At 44.4% G+C, this 12,669-nt stretch overlaps 1 protein-coding gene across 1 annotated transcript in view; it reads right to left on the bottom strand.

Annotated features, from left to right (window-relative positions):
* Positions 1-12,669, bottom strand: part of HUNK (hormonally up-regulated Neu-associated kinase) — a gene marked incomplete at both ends in the record, with an annotated part of 58,915 nt that overhangs the window by 8,602 nt on the left and 37,644 nt on the right. The window contains 3 exons of the mRNA XM_084269604.1: positions 1,019-1,187; positions 6,383-6,518; positions 11,735-11,862. Of these exons, the coding sequence (XP_084125730.1) occupies positions 1,019-1,187; positions 6,383-6,518; positions 11,735-11,862 (433 nt within the window). The remainder of the gene's footprint in view (positions 1-1,018; positions 1,188-6,382; positions 6,519-11,734; positions 11,863-12,669) is intronic.

The raw sequence follows: 12,669 nt of genomic DNA, 5'->3' as shown, positions 1-12,669 counted from the left end.
AACGTATCCACTCTTGCTGTTCAGTTGAGGTGCATCAACTTATAGAGATGGTGAATTCAGACCACTGCATTTTAAATATCACTGATGGCATTAGCATTAAAACAAGCTTACTAAAAGAGCCAAGAAAAGATAAATTGTAAGAAGCAGCTGGGGATAATTTCTCTAAGAAGCAACCATGCTAAGAAGAAAACCCCATACAACATGTCCTCCTGCCTGTGCAGTCGTGTAGGAGCCTACAGACCCTCAGCCAGTTAAGGCTTCTCACCAGACCACAGGCAGCTGTGTGAAGAGGCCAAGGGAAGAGAGCAGGCAGCTTGTATTTGTGCACTGTGCCCCCCTGAGCACTCTGGCAAGCACCATGCGAAATGTGGCCAGAGAGCTCAGCTCCCCAGGATGCCCAGGGAAGGAGGACATGTGGCAGCAGACTCCTGCCCTAGAGAACACGGCTGTGCAAACACATCAGCCGCGTTTCCGATCCACAAGCCGTACTCAGCGGCCAAGGAGGTGGGCAGGAGATTAGGAGATTTTATATTCATGTTATTGCACATATAAAACTTTCAGCTTTCACTTAAAAGCCTAAGTAAAATCTTAATAGCTCTTCAGCTTCTTCTTGACATCCTGAATCAAATTACACTGTGTTATTGATATTTCGAGCGTCAGAACTATCTCAACATGCAGACGCAGCACACCACAAGTTACAAGACTCTGCATAGCAACAGTTGGCTTTCTATAGGGTAACTGTCTATCCAGAGGGCATCTCCTATGGAAACAGGAACTCCTGAGCCATGAAGTCTGTCAGCAATTATCTCTGCAACCTGGGGAATTCTTATCTTAAATAATGTTATTAGCTTGCAAGGAATATTTCCCCTTTCATAGTTACTGCTGCAAATGAGGAAAAAAAACCCCAAAACCCTCAGGTGAAGCCTTGAGATCAAATGCCAGCAAGCAGGGAAACTTTTAGCACCTTTTTATCCTCTTCACCCACTTATCCAAAGAATCAGCACTGAGCAGCACTTACCCTAAGGCTTGCCAAGTAGCGCTCCAGCTTCTTATTAAGTAGAAAGTAGATGGCAAGCGTGTGACTTGCCCTGTTTGAGAGCACAGTGTTGATGACATCGCTGTTCTTGTAGCCAAGCTTCTCGGTCATATGGAGCAGCACGCTTTGGCTGAGGTCCTCAAGGTGAATCCTGCACAGAGAGAGAGGCAGAGCTTGCCATTCATACCATCCATCCAGCGACGGAGCCTTGGTGGCCACTGGGGATGAGGCAGAGTGTAAAGAAGAGCCCAAAAAGGCTCAGTAACATGGGAGTGATGAGACCTCTCCTCCTGTGAGCGGGCACGAAAAGGGCAGACTATTTGGGAACCATGGGCACTGCAGGAAGCTGTGATAGCTGAACAACAGCACTCTCCACACCATGTCCCACCCTGATGTGAAATGGCAAGGTGATGCTTGGGATGCTGCTGTTTGTTACCCTATATCCCGCTAGTGAAGACCATCGAGATCATCCGGCTGGTTTTAAAGGAAAAGAGATAAAATCCCACTCAGGCAGGGGATCTGACTGTCTGAAATGGCCCTTTCCTTGCAATCAAACACTGCTTCAGCTCCAGCCGTTACCTGTTGCACTAAGAAGCCTGAGAATTCCACACCAGAGAACAGGGACGTGCAGGACGGGTTATTACAGCAGCTCTCGTGTACTTGTGTCAGTCAGAAGCACAAGCACAAGACGTGCTCAGGTACACACTTGTCTATGAAGTCTGTAACTGACTGAGCCAAGGCAAGAAACGGAGTACAGCAGCCTTGTGGAAATGGCAAACCATCTTCTCAGTCTTAAGGTAAAACCAGACTTTCTGAAGAACTCTGCTCCTATTTACACCTCTCAGTGTGCTGGCCAGCTTCCCAGGTGTACCCATCAACTCCCATCCATCTCCAAAGAAATGCTCGGCTTCGTTTGGTTTCGAAAGCACGTTCTTTGGTCCTAATACCAAGCCTAACATCTGTCTCAGGCAACTTAGGCGAGCTTAGGTTGTGGGCTTTGTAATAACCTGCCTTTCCCTTTCAAAAAGACAGTTCTCCAGCTTTCCCACATCCACCCCGCTGTTCCCTTGTCCGGTGCACTTGTGATGTGAGGGATGCCCAGACAGCAATCTGTGTCTGACATAGAGGACTCGCAGACAAGACGTAAAACACAGTCTGGTAAATCTCAAATAACTGTGTTTCCTTTATTCTCTGTGCTTATTAACGTTTGCTCTGCAGCTAAGGAATGCCTTGGGGTTGGGAGGCGGGGGGGCCGGTGGTTAAGTTCAAAAGCAAAACTTATCTTGGCCATTGCACATTAAAGCATCTGGACAGAGAAAGAAATTCAAGGAATTTCTACTTGAAGTGCTGAGCAAATGGGAAAATTTTGCTTGCCTTCAGGGAATTTCTTTAATGAAAGCAAGCTTATAAGAAGCCTGGGAGTGCAGTTTCTGTCCTTCTTGCATCTTATCTCTGTGGTCTCCCGTTTCCTACCAAGTTCTTGTCTAGGGAACTACGGGTGTTATGCCCAGAATGGTGGAAGAGCACCGCAAGAACATAAGACATCTTCTTGCTTGTTTTATAAAAAGCATGACTGACAGAGAATGTGATTCCTTGAGAATGCAGAGTGGATTTTTCAGAGCTATTTTGATACACCTTACCCACATCTGCACGCTAACAAAAACTTGGAGGAACTGTTGAAGCTGACTCTAGTGGTACTTTCCGAAGCAATTTCAAAAGGATTCTAGCCATGTCTTTAAATATTACAGACTTCATAGAATATTTTCCCTATAAGGCTCCAGTATGATGAATTCTAGATAGGTCAAGTTTGGGGCATCAAGTAGTTAGACTCAAGAAATACCATCCAAAAAATTAAGTGAAAGAAAGACCTTGTATGGCTTTTATCCTTTACAATTTCACATAAAAGGTGGGTTTAGGTAGGAGTACCTACTTTTCACTCATTTTCAGAACAAATGATGAGAAAAGCAGGGAAGGAAGGAAGGAAGGAAGGAAGGAAGGAAGGAAGGAAGGAAGGAAGGAAGGAAGGAAGGAAGGAAGGAAGGAAGGAAGGAAGGAAGGAAGGAAGGAAGGAAGGAAGGAAGGAAGGAAGGAAGGAAGGAAGGAAGGAAGGAAGGGAGGGAGGGAGGGAGGGAGGGAGGGAGGGAGGGAGGGAGGGAGGGAGGGAGGGAGGGAGGGAGGGAGGGAGGGAGGGAGGGAGGGAGGGAAGAAGGGGTTTCGTTCAATAGCAAAGCACAGCTTTCCACACTGATGTTCCCTTTAAAAGTGCTTACCATGGGAAAGGATTATCATCACCATATACACATACACGCTTGAGCAAACATACGCCCTCTCTATAGTTGAGCACTGCATTTTCTTCTGTTCTTCCCCTTGGTTCACTTGCCTTTGGGAGGGAGTGATTAATGGGCACTCCATAAATAAAGTGCTCTGCACAGCTATTTTGCCTCATCGTGGTTGGCCTCTTCCCTAAGTCACTCACCGAACTGCACCAACGAGCAGACTCTAGAAGGGACACTTCCACTGCAACCTGACTAAAGCCTGACAAGCTAAGAAGTCAAAAATAGAGGCAAGAAAACGTACCTACAAATGCAAAAGAATTGTGAAAGCACATTCAAACCCCATCTCTGTCTTGTTACCTCTCTCCTACAGATCAGAGGCACACAGCAAGAGAATTAAATTACCCATACAGCTCTCAGTTACACTTACATTCTCTTAACAGATGTCACATTTAGCAGATTGATTAGACTCATTATGACAGCGGTTTCATTAGTTTAATGACTCATTCAGTTTACACTTGTTTTCCCTTTCTTTACCATACAACGTTCACATATTCCATACTGCACTACAGTCCAACACACCATGGAAACCTACATTTCCTATTGCTGGACTGGACACACTAAGCAAATTAACTCAATTGCCCTTAAATATGGGGCAGTAATATCAAGATAATGTCTGCCTGTTCTCATTCTTGTTCCTTGTAAAAAAAATTGTTCATAGGGGCCAGTTTGATATTCTATCTAAATTTGGGGACTGTAGACAGCTAGCCTCATATCTGCCCTCCTCATTTCAGTGGATGGCTCTAGTGATGCCTCCAGGCATCCAGGCTGCTCAACATTTATCCAACTGTACTTTGAGAGCAGGAGATTTGCCCTTCTCCCTGGCTCAGGGAAAGGTGTAGTCACAGGGATTCTCCACAACGCAGTAGTTGAAAGTTAAGACCCGACTTCTGGAGGGGAAATGCTTGTTGCTAAATCTGTGCACCTCTGTTACCTGTCCATGCAGAGGTGACTCAGGTTGGAGCCCAGACCGTATGGCTTGTGACCCATAAGCCAGTGAACAGCAACATCAAAGCGAAAGGTTTCCAAAACTTTCCCAAGGGCTGTCCCAAGATTCAGGGCTCAAGCTGATTTCCTTTGTCCAGGCCATGATCAAGCAGTGGCAGCACTTGTGACCTGCTTCAGCAGTAAGAAGGATGCTGCAGATACCTCTCAGCCCCATGGGGGTTGGACCCACAGCTCTAAATACATACTCTGTTCAGCTGGGTAGCAGTGAGGCAGTGGGGAAATCAGGTGGGAGGCACTCCTACCAGCAAAGCTGTAACCCAGGCTGAATGCTGAGGGCTGGCTCTATGTGAGGCTTGTGCACAGCTATGGGACAGAGTCCTTCAAGGCACTGACACAGAGAGGGGGCCTGGCTGCTGAACACCAAATCATTTTTGGGTGGTGGACAGTGGCATGTCTCCAGGCATGTGCTACATCTGGTATCTGGCAACAGAGTATACTGTAGGGGGGGAAGTCAGGATCTTCACTTAGGGACTGTGCCGGTTTTGGCTGCGATAGAGTTACTTACCTTCACAGGAGCTGGTGTGGGTCTGTCTTTCGGATTTGTGCTGAAACCAGAGTTGATAACACAGGGATGATTTTGCTACTGCTGAGCAGGGCTTACACAGAGCCAAGGCCTTTGCTGCTCCTCACCCCACCAGTGAGTAGGGTGGGGTTGCACAAGAAGTTGGGAGGGGACACAGCTGGGACAGCCAATGCAGACTGGCCAAAGGAATGTTCCATATCATAAGATGTCATGCTCAGTATATAACAAGGGAAGCTAGCTGGGAGGCAGGATCATGGCTCAGGAATTAGCTGAGCATCAGCACTGGGTGGTAAGAAATTGTGCTGTGGATCACTTGTATATTCTTTACTATTGTTGTTGTTATAGTTATCTTCCTTATCTCTCCTATTAAACTATATTTAGCTCAACCCACAAGTTTTACTTTTCCTTTTCCTCTTCAATTCTCTTCCCCATCCCACTGGGGAGGGTGGGCGGGGGGGGGTGAGCCAACGGATGTGCAGTTGTTTTAACTTGATGGCTTAACAGAAACTCTTGTCTTAGCAAGTTTGGACAGAAATTTTGGGGCACTATAATATTCTAAGCACCAAAATGCGGCTTTAAGTTGCAGTCTTTGCCTCAGTACTGCTTAGGATCTTGGCCTGCAAGCTAGGAACCCCTACAGTGAATCCTCTGCAGGAAGATCGTGCATGAAACAGCTGGAGGCCTTTGATACAGGAAGGAGGTTTTATCTGATCAAACATAGACATATATTTCTAAGTCAGTTGCCTGAGGCTCCATTTACAGTCACTGGAGAGGAACTTGGATCTCCTGGGCACAAAGTCATCCTATTGCAGAATCAAACAGAAGTCAGATGAATCATTCTGTAAAAAAGTGCCCTTATTTCTCCCCACTGACTGTAACGAGAGCCCAGGCTGGCTGGTAAGGTTATTCCTAACCAAAGGGGACCACAAGTATCTTTCTTTTTCTTTTTCCCTAGATGGATGTTTGACTGGCCATCTCCGTTTGCATTTAGTCAAGCATTCAGCATTGCACAAGTATCCAAGATCAACAACCAACAAAGGTCATTTAACTCTCACTTTTCTCACCACAGTTTGCATATTTACTTCATCCACAGAACCTCACATATGTATCACAAACAGGCATAGCCTCTACTCAAAAAGTAGGTCAGCTTCTACAGACAAACAAGGAGAAGGTCGCAACTACCTGTCACTCATAATCCTTCCAAGGTCTGAAGCCCATCAGTCACACGATCTGCACCCCAGAGCACCTTGCAAATAATGCATCATATGCCACCTTCTAATTTGAGATATTGCTTTGGACTATTTTAAGCAACACATAGTCGATGGCCAATGCTAACAGCTCGTAGGATGGACTCACAGAAGCAACCCCAGGAAATGCTGTGGGATGCCACCACACAAGGAATGAAACTGCAACTCCAAAGTCATTCACATTTTCATGTATATACACCCTGGCAGGCTTTCCCCAGTCTTTTGGAAACAGTACCTGTTTGGGTAGGTGACATTAGGTGGAGCTCTCCCAGGGTAGTTCTCATTAAGCCATCGATTTGCAAGCGCCTGCTGGATGTTTGGTCTCTTGGCGGGATCAGGCTCCAGTAGCGATCGCAGGAAGTTTATGGCCGCTGTGAAGAAATCAAGAAAAACAACAGCTGTGTCATATGTTTTACAACTTAACACGGTAGTTGAGTTACTACAGGTGTGTAGCCTGACCAAAAGTATACTAAAAAGGAACATTCTCCTTATAGGATGTCCTTGAGAAAAAGGAAAACCTGGAAAGGTTTTAGTGAGTAAAATAAACAATGATTTATAGTCACAATAATTTATAGAGTCATAAAGGAGAGGAGGAAAAGCACCTTTTATTTCAGAGCTTGTTTGAAATTTCCAAGCAAGTTAGCCAAAACTTTATTTTGGTATGAAGACAAGAGGCTGGAGTCAGGTCAGAGGTAAATCACTCAACCTGTGCATAAGATGGGAGATGTACTGGGAGTGTGTGGAAGGGTGGGATGCAGAGCTGGGAGGGAAGACATGGAGAATTGGGCTCCTTTTGATGTTGTAGGGACAAATTCTCTCCTGGCTTCCATCCAAGCTGCAATCAGTTGCAGAAGGTTTAAGCCAAATTAAAAGAGTACATTAAAATCAATGAGCTTTGTTCTGTTTTCAGGTACTGAACCTTCAACTTTCAGTGGCATTCAACTGTCCCTCAGGAGATCTTGCAAAAACCCTTTTCTGATGTGCTTCTTAGATGTTTAGGAGCAATGTAATTATGTAATTTGCATAAAGACTCACAGAAGTGCATATCTGAGCTGAAAAGAAACTCTGTGTTTAACTAGGTCTGGTGTTTATTCCTCAAATTACCAAGGCTAGATTCAGTTTATCAGATACAAGGTAGTAAAGAGTTAACTATTTTTTCTACTGGTCTGCACATAAAAAAAGAGAGAGAAACCTAATTCTAGGGGAAAAAATAAAGATTGGAACATCTTTAGAGGAGATAGAGTCAAGTGAGATGATGTCAAATGAGTCCCAAATGAAGCTAATAGCAGGCAAGAAACAGAAGTGATGGCTGCAGCACTGTTTTCTCCAGGTTAGACAGACAGGACCTTAGGAGCTTTTTTCTTCCTTCTCCCACAGCAGAGCTGAAGTTCCTCCTATATTCTCCAGAGCATGTTGTACCTATTTGTCTTCTTATTAGGGCCCTGGTCAGGTCACAAGACCACTGTGGCATGGGATGGTGTCCTCCAGGATGTGTCTTCTGGGTAAGCTACCGTGTAGCTACTTCAGCTCAACACAAGAATACCAAACCCCTTGAAGGCTTGTGTTACAATGCATATCAAACTGGATGTGCTAATGCTTCCATGCTAGAAAACTGGAAAATTAGGAGCCCCTCCTTTGCATCTGCCTGTCCTTCACCCCAAGCATTTTTGTTTCCCTGTGCCCACCCCCCATGTCTAATATGGGATGCTATGGCTGAGCTGATGCACTTGAGCAGGGCGGTGCACAAGGGAGGGAGGGTTTCTCCTCAGATCAGGGTTAGACATGATGGGGAGCAACTCCTAACAGCATGTGTGACCTTGGTGTTCAAAATCTTTCAAATATGAAGCATCAGCTGGAGTGGGCCCTGAGAGGCTGTTCGTTTCAGTGTGGGCCTACTGTCAAAAAGTTTATGTGTGGAAGAGAAAAAATTATTTACCTCAGCAAGGCATCAGCTGGGTTTTTTCTAAGCTGTCTTCACAAATTGTTGATTTATCTGAGATACTTCACTATAAATCTTTCCCAAAGTGTTTTGATTTTTTTCTCCTATGACAGCAGGAAACAGCAGGAAAAGCCTACATCTGAGTTCATAAACCTGCTGGAAGCTGCTGCTATGACCTCTGTGTGCACGCCCCGAGTGCCACCCCATCATGCCTCTTGGGTATAGACCCCCCTTTTATGGGAAACAACAAACCCCTTGTTCTTCTATTTGATCTCCTTTCTCTCCAGTACTTCCCCTGTCTCAGAAACCACATGCATCCCACAGGTTCAGAGCAAAGTAAATAAGCTTTTCTCAAACCAACAGCCATCCCTAATCACCCCTTCTTGGTCTCCAAATCGGCAAACATCTCATTAACATCTCCTTAACATCTCCTCTTTTTTTTTTCCATTGGGCAAAAGGCAAGCTAATTAGGTGAAGCTTGTGAAGCACCACAGAGATCAATGGATCCAGAAAACTAATTTTGGAGAGAAGATTCTCCCCTGAGAGGCTCCCTGGCTGGCTGGACTCAGGCACCACGGAGCAGAGGAGTAACAGCACGTTGGCTGGTTTGTGCTCTCAGATGTTACAAGGAGTAGAGACGCCTTTTCCAGTTAGCTCTGTGGCTGTGGGACAGCAAAATTAATCCCCCAGAAAGTAAACACAGAGCTACCCAATTGATTTTTGGATGCACTGCGCCTGAAGCCAGTCTTCTTGCTGCACCAAGTAGGCTGGCGAACAAAGAATGCTGTGAACCACCCCACCAGGACCTCATTATGTGAGGCCTTGTTTAGACTAAGCTCAAGGACAGCACTAATCTGATTAGCTGGTGACCTATGCTCGGTAGAATTTTGTTCTCATAGAGCAATTTTGGGGCAAACTTTGCTCTTTTGACAATTGAGAGACCAGTATCATGAGAAACTACATTTCTGTCTCAACTTCCTTGAGCACACTGTGCTCAGTGATCACCAGAAACGGAGAGTGCTTCAGTGGGTATTACAAGGCCTCTGCTGTCTTCATGTTCCTTGCCATGAAGGAAACCAACTTAGTGTCTTGGTCACACTGCAAAGTGGTTAACCCCTGCTTAAAGTGAGGTGTACAGGTGCTGCTTAGAAAACCAGCTGGAGAAAATGCAATGAGGTCGTTTTTCACAAGCCACAGGCGAGGTTCACCTAATAAAATCCTTCCACCAAACTACAGGCTTGGAGAGATGATGGCTCACCTTCTCTTCTCTTCTTCATTTCTCTGCTCCGGAAGGAAGACCGCAGAAGTGGTAAATGGAGGATAAAAATGCAGTGCGTGCGAGGTGAATACCGACTTCCTGAACAACTGAACTCTGCTCACGGAAAATCAATAATTGGATAGCTGTGTTGTTTAAGAAGCTTAATGAAAAACGGCTTCCTCAATGGGAAAATCAAACACTTGGCATTTTCCCTGTTGCTACGCAGCTGCTTTGGGCACTCAGAGTCACCCAGCATTTTAAGCAATACAAATAAAATATACTCTCCCTTAGAGATAAGCCCGGCTACTTTTATGATGGGGCTGTGTGTTCAGCGCCTGTGAAACTAAATACTGAAAGATGACATATGGAACAAGCAACAGACTCCTGCTAAAGATCCCCACGTGTGGCTGCCCAGAAAGAGAAACCCCAACTAAAGAAAAATGTCCAAAAACCTAATGAGTTAATGAACACAACCGTTGGGAAAGCAGAGGAGAGGATTTTCTACCTACTGACCCAAAGCCTAACGGTGCCAAGGCCAAATGTCACCTTAAATCACAGTTTGCCATGGCAGGGAATGTGCAAGGCTGCTACCTCAGATCGAGAACCGATGCCTACCTTTGTTCACAGTGAGTGAAGGTTAACACATTTAAATCAATTCCATTCATTTGCCATCATCTCTGAAAGTTCAAGCTGCGATAGTTCTCACAGCATAAACAAAATACCATTTTCACTGGAGACCATCGTGTCAGCGAGCTACAAATGCTAGAGAGATGGATGCATGTGCAAGAAAATCTGACCTCCATTATAAAATGGCAGGATGAATGAAATGGTATAATGAAACCTGTCAAAAGTAATGTTTGGGGTTTTTTTGCTACCCAGTATCTGGTTGTCTACAGGCCCTTCCTGGGTGATTCAGCCTTTAACACTGGAGTTGTCTCAGTAAAGCCAGTGAAATCACCCACTTGAAGATGACAGAAAGAAAACAATGATTGGGGAAACAGTCCATTGGTTCAAAGACACTACACAGCCATCATATAACTGCTGTTTATTGGTAAAAGCCTCACTCTGGGAGGTAAGTTCAGTACATTTTTTTTGCCAAACTTGGAAAACGTTTACTATGACATGCAAGTCCCTGAATTCAAGAGTAACTTTGCAATTGATGCAGGATTTGGCATCTAGATCAGTATGGCACAAAGCAGTCAGTATAATCTTTCTTTTAATTTACTCAGGGGGGCTTTAGAGTGTGTGCTAGAACATTAAAATAACCATTTTATGGCAGTGAATCCTAACGGGAAGTCTCCAGAACAGAAATACCAAACACTCTAATTGCATCAAAGAGGCGGCAAGACTTGCAGCATCCCAGCTCACTTGTAAACCTGCCACTTTACAACATGCCAGCAATATGAACCGCTGGCAGAAGTGCACTTCACACAGATGCTGAGCAAACAAGGAACAACGTACTCTGCTTGATCTAGAGATAACCTGTTTGAGAAACCCCTTAACTACCTACCTACCTCTTCTGTACACAGGTCAAGCCGTACTTGGAGAATTCATCTTGTGACGCGACCTCCAAAGGCTTTCTGTTATCCCCCATGACAATGGTTGCCATCCTTAGTGTACTGAGTGAAAATGCATGCCTCCTCAGCCTTCTCCTATTTGCAATCTTTTCTTTTTATTGCATGTCCCTTGTAATAAGGAGAACAGAAGCTCTCCATGAACAACAAATTTAGCATACAAAAATAAAACCCAACTACAAAACAGAGTTTGTTCCAAATGCTGACAACGGTCTTGCTATAAGCTGAAAAATAATTCTGTTGCCTAGTGACATGACTTTGAAGCAGAAATTAATATTTTAATACTAATACATCAACAATTTTGCATTTTGTGAACACACAAAGGTTACTGCAGGTCACTGTCCCAAAATAACTTTCTCTGTGCATGTCATTATTCCATTATAAATGTGAGGTCGTTCAAGGTAGCTTATCACTCAACCTTAGTCATGATACTGCCCAGGAACTTTTTATTCCAAAATAATGTATTTGTGCATCCATAACCTATGCTAAAATCTTCTGAACGTGCAAAACTGACCAACTGCTCAACAAGAGCAATTTCACAGATTTTCTGATTTGTTCCTTTCTCATATTCAGCAAACCTTGGCACTTCTCCAGCTTAAATACAGAAGTCAAAGCAAAAGGAGTTACACTACAGCAACTCCTGCAGATCTTTTGGAGGCTAAAATGAAGGGGGAAAAAAAAAGAAAGAAAGAAAAAAAAGAGTATTTTTTTCACAATTAGCATGCCATGTCGGCAGCATGACTCACAATCCAGAATTCAAAGCAACAGTTCTGACCGACTGGATCTGAACAGGTCCCAGCACACCCCTTTGATTACCTGCAGAGAGCTGGGTGGGAAAAGGGTTCATTTCTTTGTCCACCATTTTCTGGTATAAAGCTCTCAAGCTGAACGGCTCCACAGTAAAAGGTAATGTTCCAGTCAACATGGCGTACATGTTCACCCCACTAACAAAAAAAGACATAGAGAAAAAAGAAACCATAATGATCAGGACCAAATTAAAACAAGCTTAGGTTTTAGTGACTGTACTTCATCTTTGATGTCTGACAGCTATTAAAAATAATAAATAAAAGCTCTCTCTTCTGTTGTACGGAACAATTTGGGCAAGAATTCCCAGAGGTTTGTTCATGGAGGGTCACACAATGTGTAGGACATGAGCCGAGAGCCACAGAACTCAGCCCAGTTCTTAGGCAACTCCTGGGCTAAATGCCACGCCACAATTAAGCCTCTCCTCAGGCTGCATAAACATGCTGCTTTTGGAGACCTTGTCCTGGTGCTGCTCTGGCTCAGGAATGACTGCCTGCACCAACCGGGAAGTCACAGGTCCTGGTTTAGCTCCCAAAGGTCACCTCCATGCCCTCTGGTGCAACGCAAAGATTAGGTGTGAACAATTAACATTTTTCAGACCAGAAAGTGTACTGCTTGTTCATGCTCAGCAATGTCAGCAATGAAAAGTGGGTTGGGCAATCTTGTTCTTTTTCTTCTTAAAAGGGCTTTAAATTCAATTTGACTGGAATTCCTCCCTGTTGGGAATTTGTTTCCCCAGTCTGCTGAATACACGTACGTGAACAGAAAGAAGCTGAACCAGTGTGCTACCACGAACCGTAATCACAGACACCATTTGGTCAGCTATGAGGGAGGGTAAGAGATAACCATTTCTTAATATCATTATTTTTTTAATTAAGAAAAAGAGCAGGGCATTATTAGTATGGAAATTTATATGGTTTACAAGGACAACTGTCCTCTGTTCGCCT

Source organism: Gallinula chloropus, assembly GCF_964237585.1.
Source record: "Gallinula chloropus genome assembly, chromosome: 1".
Lineage (NCBI taxonomy): Eukaryota > Metazoa > Chordata > Aves > Gruiformes > Rallidae > Gallinula > Gallinula chloropus.
The sequence above is the reverse complement of the archived record's forward strand: the minus strand, read 5'-3'. Positions and strand labels throughout refer to the sequence as shown.